Source organism: Triticum aestivum, chromosome 3D (assembly GCF_018294505.1).
Source record: "Triticum aestivum cultivar Chinese Spring chromosome 3D, IWGSC CS RefSeq v2.1, whole genome shotgun sequence".
NCBI classification, from domain to species: Eukaryota; Viridiplantae; Streptophyta; class Magnoliopsida; order Poales; family Poaceae; genus Triticum; species Triticum aestivum.
The window spans coordinates 501,205,325-501,221,288 of record NC_057802.1 but is presented as its reverse complement, the minus strand read 5'-3'; the positions used below and the strand labels follow the sequence as shown (position 1 = coordinate 501,221,288).

General features: G+C 45.3%; 2 protein-coding genes across 4 annotated transcripts; one reads left to right on the top strand and one right to left on the bottom strand.

The window, feature by feature from the left end:
- Positions 1 to 1,334: 1,334 nt before the first annotated feature.
- On the bottom strand, positions 1,335 to 13,925 carry LOC100682518 (uncharacterized protein slr0889). 2 transcript variants are annotated; one of them, XR_006438169.1, is made up of 13 exons: positions 13,301 to 13,925; positions 13,042 to 13,170; positions 12,683 to 12,877; positions 12,448 to 12,495; positions 12,228 to 12,356; positions 11,487 to 11,611; positions 10,516 to 10,626; positions 10,157 to 10,265; positions 9,945 to 10,063; positions 7,828 to 7,971; positions 2,067 to 2,220; positions 1,750 to 1,894; positions 1,335 to 1,602 (listed from the first exon to the last, which is right to left on the bottom strand). XR_006438169.1 is itself a non-coding variant. In XM_044502853.1 (12 exons), exons 1-12 carry the CDS (start codon positions 13,418 to 13,420, stop codon positions 1,553 to 1,555), a joined length of 1,434 nt encoding a protein of 477 aa, XP_044358788.1. In that variant the 5' UTR covers positions 13,421 to 13,916; the 3' UTR covers positions 1,335 to 1,552. The 2 variants fall into 2 exon arrangements, 1 of the variants encoding a protein (XP_044358788.1); XM_044502853.1 differs by lacking the exon at positions 7,828 to 7,971 and having other exon boundaries at positions 13,301 to 13,916.
- On the top strand, positions 13,606 to 15,518 carry LOC123079997 (uncharacterized). Of its 2 annotated transcripts, none has more exons than XM_044502854.1 (4): positions 13,606 to 13,812; positions 14,613 to 14,720; positions 14,960 to 15,024; positions 15,192 to 15,518. In XM_044502854.1, exons 1-4 carry the CDS (start codon positions 13,705 to 13,707, stop codon positions 15,337 to 15,339), a joined length of 429 nt encoding a protein of 142 aa, XP_044358789.1. In that variant the 5' UTR covers positions 13,606 to 13,704; the 3' UTR covers positions 15,340 to 15,518. The 2 variants fall into 2 exon arrangements, with proteins under 2 accessions (XP_044358789.1, XP_044358790.1); XM_044502855.1 differs by having other exon boundaries at positions 15,161 to 15,518.
- The last annotated feature ends 446 nt before the right edge of the window (positions 15,519 to 15,964 follow it).

Genomic DNA, 15,964 nt, shown 5'->3' with positions numbered 1-15,964 from the left:
GACGAACTTTTTTCTTCAAGAAAAAACCGAACAAAAAAACCCGAACTAGGAGCATGTTTTTTTCCTTTCCGAAGAAACAAATTCGTGACTCCACGAGAAGTAGATATGTGCCTCTCATGGAAGAAAACAAAAATAAAATGTATTTTTTCTTTTCCGGGAGGCACGACTGCGCCTCTCGTGGAAGAAAATAAAAATAAAATGTAATTTTTTTTCTTTTTTGGGAGGCATGACTGTGCCTCTCGCGGAAGCAAATCCGTACATCCACGAGAAGTAAGTCCGTGCCCCCCGCGAAAGGAAAAAAAAGTGAAAAGTGTTTTTTTCCGAGAGGCACGACTGTGTCTCTCGCGAGCAAATCTGTGCCTCCACGAGAAGTAAATATATGCCTCTCACGATAGGAAAAAAAAAGAAAACATGTTTATTTTCTTTTCCGAGAGGCACAACCGAAGCAATCCGTGCCTCCGCGAGAAATAAATATGTGCCTCTCGCAGGAAAAAAAATCATGTTTTTTACGCAATTGTTTTTTCAATTTTTTGTCCAAAACCTAAAAAATCAGGGGGAAAACGAAAAAAGCAAAAAAATCATCTAAAAGCCAAAAACACGTAAAAAACAAAATCCGGAGGGAGCACCGAGAACGCGAAATGTGGCGCACTTCCAGCACACCAAAAATGACCTTTCCGGGTGCTCACGAAGGAGTACTCGCTGATTAGTTGCTCTCCCACGCCATTCCGTGGAGAAAATTTTGTCAAGATAACAAAGGATCTGTGGAGAAATGGCGTATCCTATTTGGCGCATAAGTCGCTCTATCGCGACCCTGTGATCGCTACGCAAAGATAACAGGCCGGCCTACATAAACTGTTCAGGAGACTCCCCTTCCGGTTTTTCTTTTTATTGTTTTCTTGTTTTTATATTTTCGTTTTTTGCTTTTGTTTTTACCTTTATTTTCTTATATTTCATTTTTACCCTGTGATCATTACTGTTCATCCAAGCTCATATGAGCTTGTGCTAAGAAACTCCATGTCCGCAAATGTGGCACAACTTTTAAACGAGGTAAAATAATCTGTCATGGGGTCTCAAAAGGGATAAGTGAAACCTGGTGAAATCTGCACTAAATTCACTTCCATCAACATTATCCCCTTTTCTTCTTATGTGAGTAGCTTTCAGCATAAAATCATGTCTAGTACTCCCTCCAACCCAAAATAAGCGTCGCTGATTTGGTACAAAGTTATACTACATTAACGATACTTATTTTGGGAGGGAGGGAGTAGATGCTAACAGAACCTATTCACTTTCTAATAAAATCCCAAACCTACTGAACCAAACAAGAGAAGTCCAAATTAAATTATACACTTTTCTCTTATTCCTTTCCTTTTTTTAAAGTACATGTTTCTTGTCATATTATATATAATTTGTGATCAAAGACAAACAAATAATCAGTATCAAATAATCCCGCACTACAACCTCGTAAAAGGGGAAAAAATGCCTTTTGGTTACTGCCAGTTCGTTACAGAATGATTTACATATCGGTTCTTTGGCTGTTGTCATCTCTACTTCCCTAAAACAACCTTCTAAGGAAACTTCTTCTTGGTCTTCTTGATTTTACATCTGAACAAAAAACAAATAGTTCAAGTTAGTCAACCTGAAAGACACTATGAATATAAAGAGCAGTACCAAGCAGCACAATGGAAACCATGATGCTTGCTGATTAGATTTGACTCATCGACAGATGTACCAATATGCTGAAAGTACGACCTTTTATTCTCCCAGCCTTTAACAAAGCTTCCTCGGCAATTGGTTTCCATTGCTGAGCACAAGAAAAACGGAGGCCCATCCCTACAGTCAGCCCACGCAACAGTTGTATCGTCCGAAGCACCGAAAATAATTCCTCTGGGAAGCTCTTCAAGTAGCAAACCAAATAGAAAGAAGACATTTTAGAAGGAAGTTAAACTGCACCAATACACAAATCATTTGTATGCCTGTAAGAGTTTTCAAGTAAATGGAGGAAGACAACATATGCCAATTGTCTTTCATGTTTGAACTATAGAAGTGCAGATAATACAGTCGCATACCTCTACTCCAACTTTATTCAGTGAAGAATCATCAGCAAAGGGCGAGAGCACGGTTACTCCAGGCGGTAATCTTGTATCAAACATTCTAAGAGATAACTGAAACAGTTCTTCTAGCTCATTGTCTGCTATACTCCATGTTTTGAAACCAAATTCACTGAAACATTTGATAAATCCATAAGAAAAACAAGTAATATACCGAAGCTTGCTGATTGTCTGCTATACTCCTTGTTTATAAACGAGGCTTCTATCTCATTGTCTGCTATACTCCATGGAGTATACACAGCAACAAATCATGACCCCATTAAAAATATTTGTTATGCTGGCCCATTGGCCCAAGATTGTTCTCTTACAAACTAGCACATAAAAATATTTGTTATGCTGGCCCATGCTGCAATGATGAAAGCCTCCAATGAGAAAGGCTTCCTGAAGGCGATTTTGGCCATGCTATGTGATTGCAATCCGAGGTGACGTCTAGCTGAATGCCGATAGCTTGCCAGCAGGAGGTGCTGAAGGAGCACCTCCAAAATAGACGATCCCTGGTTTTTAGGCTGCCAGCAGTACAAAGGACATAGTTGGAATCTTCACCTACTTGATAGTTTCGATGAATGAGCATATCCCTGTGGCTGAGAAGAAGCCACGAGAAATCTTCAGTTTGGAAGTGCATTTGGATATCCAAACACGAGATAAGCTGGTGTGCTGGAAAGCAAGATTGTAGAATTTCTAGGAATAGGAGAAGGTGTTCGCCCAGGAGTAACTTCAGGTATCAGATGCATGAACTCATGTAGTTCATATAAAGCTTGAATGAAGAGAGTAAGGTAGAAAAAGGTCTAGCGGCTCAGAGAGGGAGGGAGGGAGGGGAGAATTAGATTTACAATGAGGAGCGGCCTGAACTCTGAAGTTCATCAAAAGCTTCAACAGATAGGAAAGTGGAAAAAGGTCTAGCAACTCAGACAGAGAGATAAAGAGAGATGGAGGGGGGAGCCTAAGAGGGTTGTGTTGTCAGTACCGTCAGTCAATACACTTAAGCCTGACGAGCCCATTGTCCAAAATATTCGACACTTGTGGGTTCAGTTAACGGACGGCCAAGATCTTGCGAGAGTGAATGAAGGGAGATCCGATACAGACTGTTACTACAGCACTTATTCACTGTTTACTTTTACATTCCAATTAAAAGAGCCCAGCTACAGGGAACCATTGTAACGAACTCTATATATGCTGTTTTGGCTTGTTAAGAAAGTAAGAGAATAGATACAACTTTGGAGTAGATTAGTTAGTGTATCTCCTCTCCTTCCCTGACGATTTTCCTTTTCCACTGACAAACTCGACAAACACAGATTTAATACAAAGAAGGCTTAGAGACCTAGGGGAGTGCGATCTTGTGACCTAGACGACTTTCGGCAATCTTGTGAAAGCTTCATTATGAACTGTTTTATAGGTGGCCTTCAAGCAGACATTAAGAATGACGTGAGTGGTCAGAGACCTAGGGGAGTGCTGGAAGCTTATTGGTATGCAAAGGTGTATGAAAATGCTGCTAATGCAAAGAAGGCTTATTATCAATCCACTATGCAGAAACCAAGAGCAACATTTGCCCCTACTCCTCACAGACCACACTTTAACAGAAACCATGCTGAGCGAGTTCCTCCAGCTGGGAATCAGACTGAGTAAGACGACATAAACCCGAAGAAATAACAGCGCGAGGACCCGGCCCCCGCGCCGCTCCTTCCCCAGGGCGTCACGGGCGGCGGCCCAAAAAAACTTTTCTTATTCGTCTTTTTCTATCTTCCCACTCATCTCCACTAGAAAAGCAGGCTGCCCATGACGGGTACGTGTGGGGTGAACCAAATTCTCATCGAGAAACTTAGACTACTAAATAGAAAAGATTTGAAAATCATGGCATGGGTCTCCTTTTTTTCTTTCTTGAATATTCGGGAGCAGTAATTTAATCGTTCAAATTTTTTTCTTGTTTTATTATTTTTTTAGTAGTCTTATAGTAGTCTTAGATTTTTCATTTTGATGAGCCTCGCTTTGAGGAATTCATGGAATAATCCATTTTCCCCGTCCCCCACAGCCTCCCCCTCCCCGGCTCTCTCTCCCTCGCCGTCGCCGGTGGCCTCCGGCAGGCAAAGCCTGTGCAGAGCCGGCGGCGGCGGGGCGTGCTCTCTGGCTGCTGTCGCTCAGGAAAAGGGGATCTCGCGAGCGATTGGCGGCTGTCCGGCGCTCGGCTTCAGGGCGGCGTCCTGGCGCGCGGCGGAGGTGGTCTTCGGCGCACGGCGAGGCGTATGGTCGCGGCAGTGGGCGCGCGGTCGTGGGCGCGCGGCCGCGGTCGTTCGCGCTCGAGCGGTCCCGGTCTGGGACCTCGCGGGCGGCGGCTGGCGCGGACGGGCGGCCGGCGTTCGCCTTGGCGTCGGCTGCGGCCAGAGGTTGGGACGTCGGGGCGTCGGCTGCGGCCAGAGGTTGGGACGCCGGGGCGGCGGCCTCGGTCCGGGCTCCGGCCGTGACCTGGGCGTGGACGGCGCGCGTGGGTGGGCCGGCTCTCGGCTCTGGATGTGAGCGTGGGGCGCAGATCCTTGGTCGGGCGCGGCGGTGACTGCGCGCGGCGGGTGCGGTGGCTGTTGGGGCGCGGCGGGCGTGGCACCTCCGGAGCTCGAGGTGTGCTGCGGTGCAGGGCCTACTCGTCTGCCCTGCTGCTTCGCTGGAGCTGCTCCGATCTGGATCTGGCCTTGGTGGTTCTGATCTTGCTGCTGCTCCTTGCGATGCGATGGTTGCTGCGGTGGTGGTGGTCACTATGGTGTTGCGGTGGTGGACGGCGGCTACGGCCAGGGGGTGGTGCGTGCCTGGGCGCGGTGGATCGTGGGATCCCGCGGCTAGGGTGAGGTCGGCCTCAGCAGGGGTGGTGATTGGTGGGCGGCGGTCGGTGGGGGTGGTGGTCTCCGGGAGAAATCCTTGCTCCGGTCTTCATCAGAGCCGGCGACGGCGGCGCCTGCGGGTGTCGTGATCTTTCTTGGAAGCGTCGCCGTGGAGGTACTCCTCCTCCCCACGGCTTTGGCTCCGGAGGGAAACCACAGGTCCGCTGGATCGGGCGATGGAGGCGTCTTCGCGTCTTTCTCCTCCTTGGGGGCATCGTCCCGGAGCCAGCTACGATCGAGAGACTGGTGGATTGCGGCATCTTCGCCGTGGATGGTGGCATCTTCGTCGTGTGGTTTGCTGAGGCGGGGAGCTGGTTTCTGGGTGGCAACGATGATGGCGTCGAGAGGAGCTCGGGTCGCCGCGTGGACTTCGATAGTCGGTTCTTTCTAGCGTGTCCGAGGTGCTCTTCCGTGGGTTGCTTGGTTGCTTTGAAGTCGGAGCTGCGGTGGAGCGGATCCAGGTGGTGACGATGACAGGCGCTCGGTGGTCGTTTGTGGAGGGCACGGTCGGCGCAAGTCCTGCATATTTTCCTTGTGAGGCTCGTCGTCAAAGTCGGAGCTGTCGGTTGCTTGCGAGTGTGGCCATCTGGTGGCATGTGCCGTCGTGGTTGTGTCCCATGTCGGTGGCCAGGATGGCCGGTGGTGCCCATGTCATGTGGGTTGGGATTGTATCGGTTTTAGCCCGGTTTTCCGTCAATTAACCAGGCAATTCTCTTCTCCTTAATCAATGAAAATGGCAAATATTTTGCCTTGTTTCAAAAAAAAAAAAAAACTGAGTAAGACATGTTGGTATTGTAAAGAACCTTGGAACAGAGAACATAGATGTAGACAAGGCAGAACTCTCCATATCATGCAGGAGATTGATGATGATACAGTTGAATTAGAGGAACAAGAGACTCCACCTACACCAGATCAAGCTTATCACACAACTCCTAATACCCCAGAACACCCAGAGCAAAAATCTGAAGTTATGTTGATATATTGTCATGCGATAGCTGGCACAGGAGGCCCTGCTACATTTTCACTGCTGATTAAAATGGGGGGACATCAAGCAGTGGCGCTTGTGGGTAGTGGCAGTTCACACACTTTTATTAACTACGACTTTGCTCTTACTGCTAACTGTCATTTACACAGTACACCAGTTAAGAAGGTCAGTGTGGCTGGTAGGGAAAATTACAGTTTACTGCCATTGTCCCTCTCACTACCTATTTCATTCAAGGAAAGAAGTTTTCTTCAGTCTTTAAAACCCTGCCCCTCCACAGTTATGGTATCATTTTGGGATGTGATTGGATGAGCAAACTGTAAAGTCAGTCCTATTACAAAGGATTTCGAAACTTTGACCGTGCACAGAAATGGTCTTCCTATTGTTTCACTGATCACAATACAGCTCCTGCTAAGTCCCTGGTTACACCTACTGCTATAAGCAAGCTGTTGACTAAACCTGTGATGGGATATATTATACAGGTGTATGCACTAGAAACAGAGGAACCAGTGACTAGAAACATTCAGAACCCCCTAGTTCAGAATATACTGGATAACTTCCCACTGGTCTTTTCTGAACCTACATCACTGCCTCCAAACAGGGATTGCAACAACACAATCCCTTTGACTGCTGGAGCTCAACCACCTAATCAGACCTTCTAGAGTTCCCTACATGACTTTACTTAGAAAAGATTCTTTCCAGTGGTCTGCAACTCATACTGAAGTGTTCAATTTGCTCAAGACCAAACTCACTACTTGCCCAATATTGGCTCTTCTGATTTCTTCAAATCCTTTGTTCTGGAGACGGATGCCTGTGGCACAGGTCTAGGACCCGTTCTCATGCAGTCAGGGAAAACACTTGCCTATTACAGCAAATGCCTTGGGCCTCAAGCTTCTGTCAAGTCCATTTATGAGAAGGAGGCTATGGCAATCTTGGAGGCATTGAAGAAATGGAAACACTATCTATTAGGCAACAAGCTGATTATAACAACAGACCAGCAGAGTTTGAAGTACATGACAACTCAGGATAACTGAAGGTATCCAACAGAAGCTTCTAGTAAAATTGTTGGAATTTGATTACTCTATAGAGTATAAGGGCAAGGAAAATATAGTGGCAGATACCCTATCTAGAAGGGATACTGTTTTTCATGCCATAAGATCTTGTGTACCAGACTGGATTGAGTAACTTAAGCGCAGTTACTGCAATGATCCTGATAGCTCTAAGTTGCTAAAAAGAGTAGCTGGTGATGTTAGTGATCCTCCACAATACACTATTCAGGATGGTATAATTAAACATGGAACAAAGATTTGTGTGGGAGCTGCTACTAATATGAGACTTGACACTCCTGGAGACTTTTCATCAATCTGCATTGGGAGGGCATTCTGGTATTAAAGCCACCTATCAGAGGATCAAAATAATATTCTGCTGGCCAGATCTGAAGAAAATGGTTGAAAACTTTGTTAACCAATGTCCTGTGTGTCAGCTGATTAAAGTGGAACACAAACATCCTGCAAGCTTACTTCAACCCCTCCCAATTCCTGCAGCTCCATGGTCCCGAATCAGCATGGACTTCATCGAGGCTCTTCCTAAATCTGCTGGCAAGGAAGTTATCCTAGTAGTCGTATATCGTCTCAGAAAATATGCTCACTTCATAGCACTTTCTCACCCATACTCTGTTGAAAGTGTAGTGCAAGTGTTCATTGAAAACATCTTCAGACTACATGGGTTTCCAAAGGAAATCGTCTCAGATAGGGATCGGATATTCACAAGCAATATATACAAGCAACTGTTCACAGCACTCAAGATTAAGCTCAAATTCAGTATTGCCCACCACCCACAAACTGGAAGAGTCAATCAGGGTGTGGAACATTACCTCATTAGCATGGTCTTCCAAGAACCTAAGCAATGGCTCTCATTTGCAGAATGGTGGTACAACACTTCTTTTCACTCGGCAATCAAACAGTCACCATTCGAAGCGTTATACAACTACCCACCCCCTATGATTGGCGAGTTTGTTCTGTCAGATACATTCAATCCAGCAGTTCAGTTAACAGTTACTGAAAAGCAAAAGTTACTGCACAAGCTGAAAGAAAATCTCCAAGTTGCTCAAGAATGTATGAAAATGCAAGCTGACAAGTTAAGGATAGAGAGACAATTGAAGGAAGGAGCAATGGTATATATCAGAATCCAACCTTATCGCCAGAATGCATTTGGGTTAAGGGGATCGTTGAAACTGCGATCTAAGTATTATGGACCTTTTAAAGTGCTACAGAGAATCGGTCAGGTGTCCTATAAACTGCAGCTACCAGATACAGCAGAAATTCATCCTGTGTTCCACATCAGCCAGCTCAAAGAACATGTTGGCAACCATGCTGTTCCACTCCCTCATGTTCCATTAGTTACTGAAGATGGCAAGATCAAGACGACACCATTTTCTCAGCTGGACACCAGAACTATTATCACTCGCAAGGAAATTCCAGTGGAACAATGGCTAATCCACTGGGAAAGCATGGGTCCCAAGGACGCTACTTGGGAAGATGTCGGTTTCATCGAGACGACTTTTCCATCGTTCAAGCCTTGGCGACAAAGCTGATCTCAAGCGGGCGGCATTGTCAGTGCCGTCAGTCAATACACTTAAGCCTGACGAGCCGAGTGTCCAAAATATTCGACACTTGTGGGTTCAGTTAATGGAAGGCCAAGATCTTGTGAGAGTGAATGAAGGGAGATCCGATACTGACTTTTACTACAGCACTTATTCACTGTTTACTTTTACATTCCAATTAAAAGCCCCTAGCTACAGGGAACCATTGTAATGAACTCTATATATGCCGTTTCGGCTTGGAAAGAAAGCAAGAGAAGAGATACAACTTTAGAGTAAAGTAGTTAGTGCATCTCATCTTCTTCCCTGGTGATTTTCCTCTTCCCCTGACGAACTCGACAAACCCTAGCCATTTCCACCCCTATCCACCTCAAATCCCTGGCTGGGGCGTGACATGTGTCCCCCCGAGTGATGATACAGCTTGCAGTGTTAAGGAGTTTGTCAGAAAGAATGATGATGTCCTTCCACAAGAATGAACCTGTAGACCTGAAGGCGTGCGGACCAACCTCACGTAGTGTTTCCAGACAAGTTGTACCAAGGGGATGTCGAGCTTGTTGTACAATTTATTACGGAATTTCAGCAGAGGAGCTCATTCTGGACCGAGAGATCAGGATACCCAGACCACCATTCAGCTTCGGCTTTGCAGACCTTGTTCCAGGTAGCCAACAATTTAGGTCTAATTGTGATTTCCGAATTTCCCACAGGTATATACAGCAAGCATGGTCAATAGTTTCTTTAACCCCCTCCGGCAACCTCAAGGAGCAATTTGGTGGGCAGCAAGCTAAGGACAGATTTAGCGACAAGGATGTGTTCCCCAAGGAAAACAAAGGAAGAGTTCGATGTACGCCTTCGTTCAATACGCTCAATGAGGGGGGCATAATCACAGATTTTGGATCTTGACAGGTCAAGAGGAAGCCTTACATACGTCGAAGGAAAGGTGCCAGTGTTCAAGAAAGAGAAAAAAAACAGTGAAAAAGGCCAGCCAGGTATTGAGTTCTGCCTTCTGGAACATTGATGGGTAGCACACATGATTTGTGATAATTGACACATAAACCAGCAGATTGGCCAAAAGTTTCAAGAAACCCTTTGAGGTAAAGAGGTTGGTGAGGACAGGCCTGCATGACCAGGGGCATGTCGTGTGTGTACAGGATAATAGGAAATCCACCTGAGCAATGAGAAGAAGTTACTTGAGCAGATCTGACAGGCCTTGTTGATGATGGCTTGCAGGAGATCCACAGGCAGAATATGAGAGGGGACAGAGGGTCCCTTAAGGAATATCAGGCCAGCAGTCGATTTTTTTTAACTAAGACTATTGATTTGAATTTACTGTCCTCGTACAGATCTAATTATCACATGAAAAATGACTTAACATAAAAAGAGATTGAGTTTACCTCAGACTCTCTTTAGTCCTCAAAAGGTCATCATCGGCCATGGCAATGACAAGATTTGCATAAGCCAGTCGTAAATCCTCTGGCATTTCTTTCACTTGTCCATAGTCAAGCAAAGCTACCTAATAGAGGGTCGCCATAAAAGAATATTCATCTAAAAATATGCCTTTGCCATAAGGAAATATTTTGACATTTTGGTAATAAGCATCACTTGCCTCTGTGTTGTTGCAGATAAGGATGTTTCCTGGGTGTGGATCTGCATGGAAAAAGCCATCCTTCAAGATCATTTGGCCATAAGCAAGTGTAAGATCCGTTAGAATCTTCCTGCATTAAAGGAGAATGTACCTTTTGAGATGGCCAGAGCACTCGTAGGAATTGAAGAAAGGACATGTTTGACATAAAAATTTAATACACATATAAAAAGGAGTGCAATAACTAAGGATGAAAATGGTGTGGAATTCCCATATGTTCATTCTAGTAGTACTGATGCATTAAGAGGAGGGAGGGAGGGAGCGAGTATGCCTCATAAAATAAGGAAATGAGAACCATACTCTTTTGAGATGAAGGGGCTTACTGCTTTGCCATTGCTGCAAGCTTACCAGCAGGATCAATTCCTCTTTTAGACATTTCATTGCTGAGATTCATTATTGGGGTTCCTTGTATGAATTCCATGACCAAGACCTCCCTATCAAAGAAAAAAAATGGCTCACTTACTTCATAAGTAAGACAAATTGATCAAATGTACTTATTTTGTAAAGAAACAGAAGACGGAGTTGTGGCTCAACAAAATAAAGTCACTATTGCCAGAGATCTGCCCAACATCAAAGGGCAAAATATTCAGAGAAAAAGCAATTCTGTGGCCCATGGCCTTGTCCAGTACTGTAGGAGGGTGTTGTGTACTGCCCTGCGTGTCGAAGCAGGTCTTGCGCGATTGTAAGAACTCTATTACTCATTGACTAATACACAACCTTATTTCAAAATAACAATAAAATATGAAGTGCCTAACTTGCTAATGAGTTTTTCATTTATCTAAAAGGAAATAAGTTCATACACAATGGCACATTTCCTACATTTGTAGTACAAGAAGAATAACAAGGCATGGTATAAAATCAGCAACACACTTTTGATGTGATGAAGTGGCATAAATAAATAAATTCATGATGGATAGTGATTCGCTCATGAACTCTAAAAATCCTAAACACACAACACATTAGAATTCAGCCGGAGGAAGGCAGATAGAGGGACAGCTAGATCAATAAAAATAATAGATTAAAGGACAGATAAAGGGTAAATCAATTATACATAAGATATTTAATGCCTGCCTGACCAGTACAGACTAATGCAAGTATTCCTTATATGTAAGGAAGCATCACACAGAGGATATCGTTTTTGGAACAGAAGCAAAGCCTGCAACTACCAGATGACCCATTATAACTTCTCTAATGAATCCATCCGAATGATACAAGCTTTTTATTTAGTGCAGAAGTAGGATTCAATAAAACCTGAAAAACAGGTTTGGCTGATTAAGAAGATATGACAATGTACCTGCTAATCATTCCAGGAATCACACGAGGCACCATAACCGGAGGTTTCTTATTGCTGACACGTAAGAATTCTCGTATTCTTTCCATTGCTCTCGCTTCTCGCACAAAATCAAACTCATAGCATATCTATGGAAACAATGAAGCCCAAAAGATCAATAATTCGCAGAAAATGGTTAAATTATTAGTTTTGATCTCAGAAAAGGTGCACATTCTTATGAAAACAAATTATACTTTCTCGTATCTCTTGGCGCATAAGAACCAAACTGGCACTCACATAACATATACTCGTATAGGAGACGCATCATGCAACTTTATGCTTCGCAGTATACAGATATCTGGCCTGCTACAATCGAATACTAATAGTAAAAAAACACTAATAATGTCCCAGTAAATGGTTATCTTATCTTGTTTCTAATGGTCCAGATGTTGAATACTGAGATTGCACTTATTTATTTTCCAGTAAGTAAATAGCCTTAGTGGCCCAGTTTAGTCCACTTGTGGATGTGTGGATATGATCCATCATTTTATAACAAAATCTCCATTGACTTTACATGACACCCCATTTTTATCACAGAGTAAATGATTACATTTGAACATACAGGCCAGTCTGCCTTAATTTACAAAAAAAGAGAATAATAAAAACCGCAAGAGGCTCAATTTTTCTAGATGGTTTAGAGCAGGTGCCGAGAAGTATACTAGGAGAAGCAAAAATAACAAAAGTACTAGTGAACTAAACATAAACCTGCTTTTCCATCTCTTTTGTGGCGGAGAACAGATCAAAGTTGATGTCATATTTCTGTAAGAACAAGGCAAATGCTTGCATGTTCCGGATATCAACCATCATCAATTGTTCAGCTCCTGGATGTTGAACCTGGAGAACCAGATCCACTAGGGCACATCAGAGCATATCAGATAAGGAAACAGCTGCTTATGGAACACATACATGCAGTCCTAAGTCGTACCTTGACAGCAACATCTGTCTTGGATGATTTAAGCCTCGCTCGATGCACCTAACAATACATGAAACAGCAATGCTAGTAAGTGAGAGGCTATCCCAACTATCTTCACAATAAAGGGTAGTGGCACAAAGGAACAAATGGTACATGCACAGGCCCAAGACTGAAAAGAAAAATGATGCAGAGCACCAATGTTACAATTCACCGGATCTTCAGCCAAGAGAAGTACCGAAACACGAACCTGTGCAATAGAAGCAGACCCAACAGGCTCAACTTCAAAGAAATCGAATATCTCATCAAAGCTCTTGCAGAACTGTTTCTCCACAACATCTCTGACAACTTCGATCGGCGTGGACGGAGCCTTGTCGCACAATGTAACAAGCCTCTTCACCCAGGCCGTCGGCGCCAAATCGGGCTTCCCCAGAATTTGAGCAGCCTGGTCGAAATAAAAGGTGAAAGAATGTGAGTGTAGGTAGGATGTGGCATCTGTTGGAGTCCGCGAAGCCTCACAAAGTCACCCTCCGATTCATCAAGGTATAAGACAAGTAAGCAAGACGGCCGATCAGAGGGCAAAACAGAAAGCAGCGGGCAGGGAGGGACCTTGAGGAAGAGGCCGCCGAGCTCGGAGCAGAGGGAGTACATCTTCTGGGCGCCGATCTCGTGCTGCTGCTCCCACATGGCCTGCCGCTCCTCCTCATCCTTGACGAACCCCGTTCGCAGCTGGCACACCTGGACAACGAAAACCAGCCAACCAAACACCGTGAGATCACACGCATACCACCGAACACCTGGCGCGCGCGCGGGCGGAGGAGCCGATGGAACAGGAGGAGGAGCTCCCTCCTCCCCGTGCCGCACGCACCTTGTAGCTGCCGTAGATGTCGACGGCGCGGACCCAGAACTGCGCGGAGCGTCTCCACGGGCGGAAGCGGTCGGAGAGGCGGTCCCGCAGCTCCTGCACCTGCGCCAGCGGCAGCGGCATTGCGGCCGCCGGAGAGGAGGGAATGGATGTAGTCTAGAATCTAGATGCCCCCCTGCCTTAATGACGCGCGCCGCAACATCCGACTCGTGGCTCCAAGTGGCTGGGCGCTGCGCGTGCGTGGGCGGCGGGCGAGCTGGGGCGAAGGCGGAAAGTGGGAAAGGCGTGGGCCTTTGCAGGCCACAGAAAAGAGAAAACGCTTCCACCACGTGGTCGGGAACGGACGGCTGTGATCGCGTCGCTCCTCCGCCGGCTCTGCTTCTGGGTGAGCTAGTCAGTAGTTCTCCATGGCGGCGGTTGCGGCGAGGGCGGGCGCGGCGGCCCGGCGGCTGTGCCACGCGGCGGCGGCGCAGCCCCCGCGCCTGAAGAAGCTCGCGCTGCACCCGCCCAAATCGGTGAGTCGCTTGCCCCCTTCTCCTCTCCCTGCGGCGACGTTTTCCTCCTCCTCAGATCCCCTCCGATTTACCTGAATCCTGTGCTACTGTGGGCTGGTGATAACTGCTCTGATTGCTGCGGTCTAGCCGTCTAGCCGTTCGGTGCTTCCAGATTCAGCTGAAATGTAAAAGTTCACGCTTCCACGGCAGCGCAGGAAAAAAGACATTCCGTGTGATGGTAATGCGCCACTTGTGAGCGCTGAAACTGACGTGAAATCCTGGCGTGCGGTCCATGGCGAGCTTCCTCCTAATCTGGGTAGGGGAAAGCGACATTTGCCTCGCATTCTCCTTGCCGAGAGCTCAGGAATCTGGCATCCATTGGTTAATCCATTCCTGACCAGTCGTACCTTATTTTCGGTACAGTATGCATTTCAATGACCTTATCCAGAATTCACAAATTCATTCAGTTATCTCCATTGGCTGGCTATTGCTGGTATCTTGACGGATCAATCATTAACAAAGCGTTGTGTGATATTATTATCTGGCGATGAATTTGGAATGTAACCTAGCACCAGAGGATCTTGATATTCAATCTTATTTCTGTCTGCAACCCCAAAGCATCAGGCATCTGGTATGACTGAAACAAAGTTACACGCGACAATTTGTTACAGAGAAAGACTCGCTTTGTCTGAATGTGATAACCATTAGCACATAAAGTTGGTTGCAAATATTGCTAGGAAATTATTTCTCCCTGATACTAACTTGCTGCAAATGTCCTATCTCATTTCAGTGAGTTGAACTATGTTTCTGGTTGTTCTCAGGTAGAGGTTCAATTTGCAGATGGCAGTACATTCCATCTGTCAGCTGAGTTTCTCAGAGTCTACAGCCCAGCAGCTGACAGCAAGATCAGATCAATAGCTGGCGAGAAGGTAAATTTTTACTGTATTTTCTGTATTCCTTTTCACCACTTGAAGTGGGGAGACCATTTTTTTTTTAAAGTTGGTGAGGGCCTGATGCTTCTATGGCAAGTTTAGAGCTGTTTGCTAACTCTGGAATGTTGACCTGTCCTACAAAAACTTGAACAATACCCCTTTGTAATATTACTAGCATATTTTGGTGGTGTGTATTTAGTTGTTTGCTAAATATTTAACCCTTTAAATTATGCCAGGTTATATTTGGGCGCCGACATGTTGGAATTATGTCAGCCGAATCAATAGGAAACTATGGAGTCCGGTGAGGGTCGTATTCTTTGTAGAATAGATTTCATGGCAGATTTATCTACTTCGGACAATAGTATGCCTCATGCAGAAAATAGTTTGTTGTGCCGTCTCTATCTAACAGAAACTATTAATTTGTTTTTGTCTGCAAGTCTCATCTATAGCGACTCTTTTGGACCACAGGATACTGTTTGATGATTTGCACAAGACTGGGATCTTCACTTGGGATTACTTGCACCATCTGGGTTCTAACAAATTCAGTCTGTCACGAAATTATATCAAAACTTTGAGGAAACACGGTCTTAGTCGGGATCCTCAGAGAAGAAAATGATGGTAAGTATTTGTGTGTCTTAAGCATGTAGGTACGACGGAACTCAAATAGGGTTTGCCTGCCATGTGGATGGATGGAGCTTCTACATGTGCACACAAAATCTCTTAATTCAGATAACTTATTACATAGTGTCAGAAACTGTGTTTCCATTTAGAATATGATAATATTCTTTACACTGAGTTCATACACATGTGCTGGATGGGATTGTATGTCTTTCTTGAGTTCTGTCGGTAGAACTATTTTCCTGTTCATTATGATTTCTGCATGAAATCTTTTCTACTTTATATTTACGGTGGAACAGGAGGTGAGGGAAAGATCATCATGGCAGCATCCTACATGTACCTCTGATCATGTAAACAATGCCACCTTGAAAGTAGCCTCGGGCACTACGCCGGCCATGGAGTCAATGAGCTTGCCATGGCATATGCCCATGAACACCTTGCATCATTCATCCCTGCATGCCATGCACATCTCACTGGTCAGGAGCTCACAGCAAGATGGTCGCCTCATGACTAAACCGGTACAGGGGGAACGACCTACGCCCCTTGATCAGATCAAGGATCTTAGTTGTGCCCACCTCCACGGCCATGCATGCCGCTTTGATCTCCCATGGCAGCACCGATCC

Coding starts and splice junctions, on each gene's coding strand:
- LOC100682518 (XM_044502853.1), bottom strand. CDS start 13,420: ATGCCGCTGCCGCTGGCGCAGGTGCAGGAGCTGCGGGACCGCCTCTCC. Junction 10,064..10,156: donor TTATCTGCAACAACACAGAG/GCAAGTGATGCT, acceptor ACCCTCTATTAG/GTAGCTTTGCTTGACTATGG. Junction 2,221..9,944: donor AGGACTAAAGAGAGTCTGAG/GTAAACTCAATC, acceptor CAAATGTTTCAG/TGAATTTGGTTTCAAAACAT.
- LOC123079997 (XM_044502854.1), top strand. CDS start 13,705: ATGGCGGCGGTTGCGGCGAGGGCGGGCGCGGCGGCCCGGCGGCTGTGC. Junction 13,813..14,612: donor CGCTGCACCCGCCCAAATCG/GTGAGTCGCTTG, acceptor GGTTGTTCTCAG/GTAGAGGTTCAATTTGCAGA. Junction 15,025..15,191: donor ATAGGAAACTATGGAGTCCG/GTGAGGGTCGTA, acceptor TTTGGACCACAG/GATACTGTTTGATGATTTGC.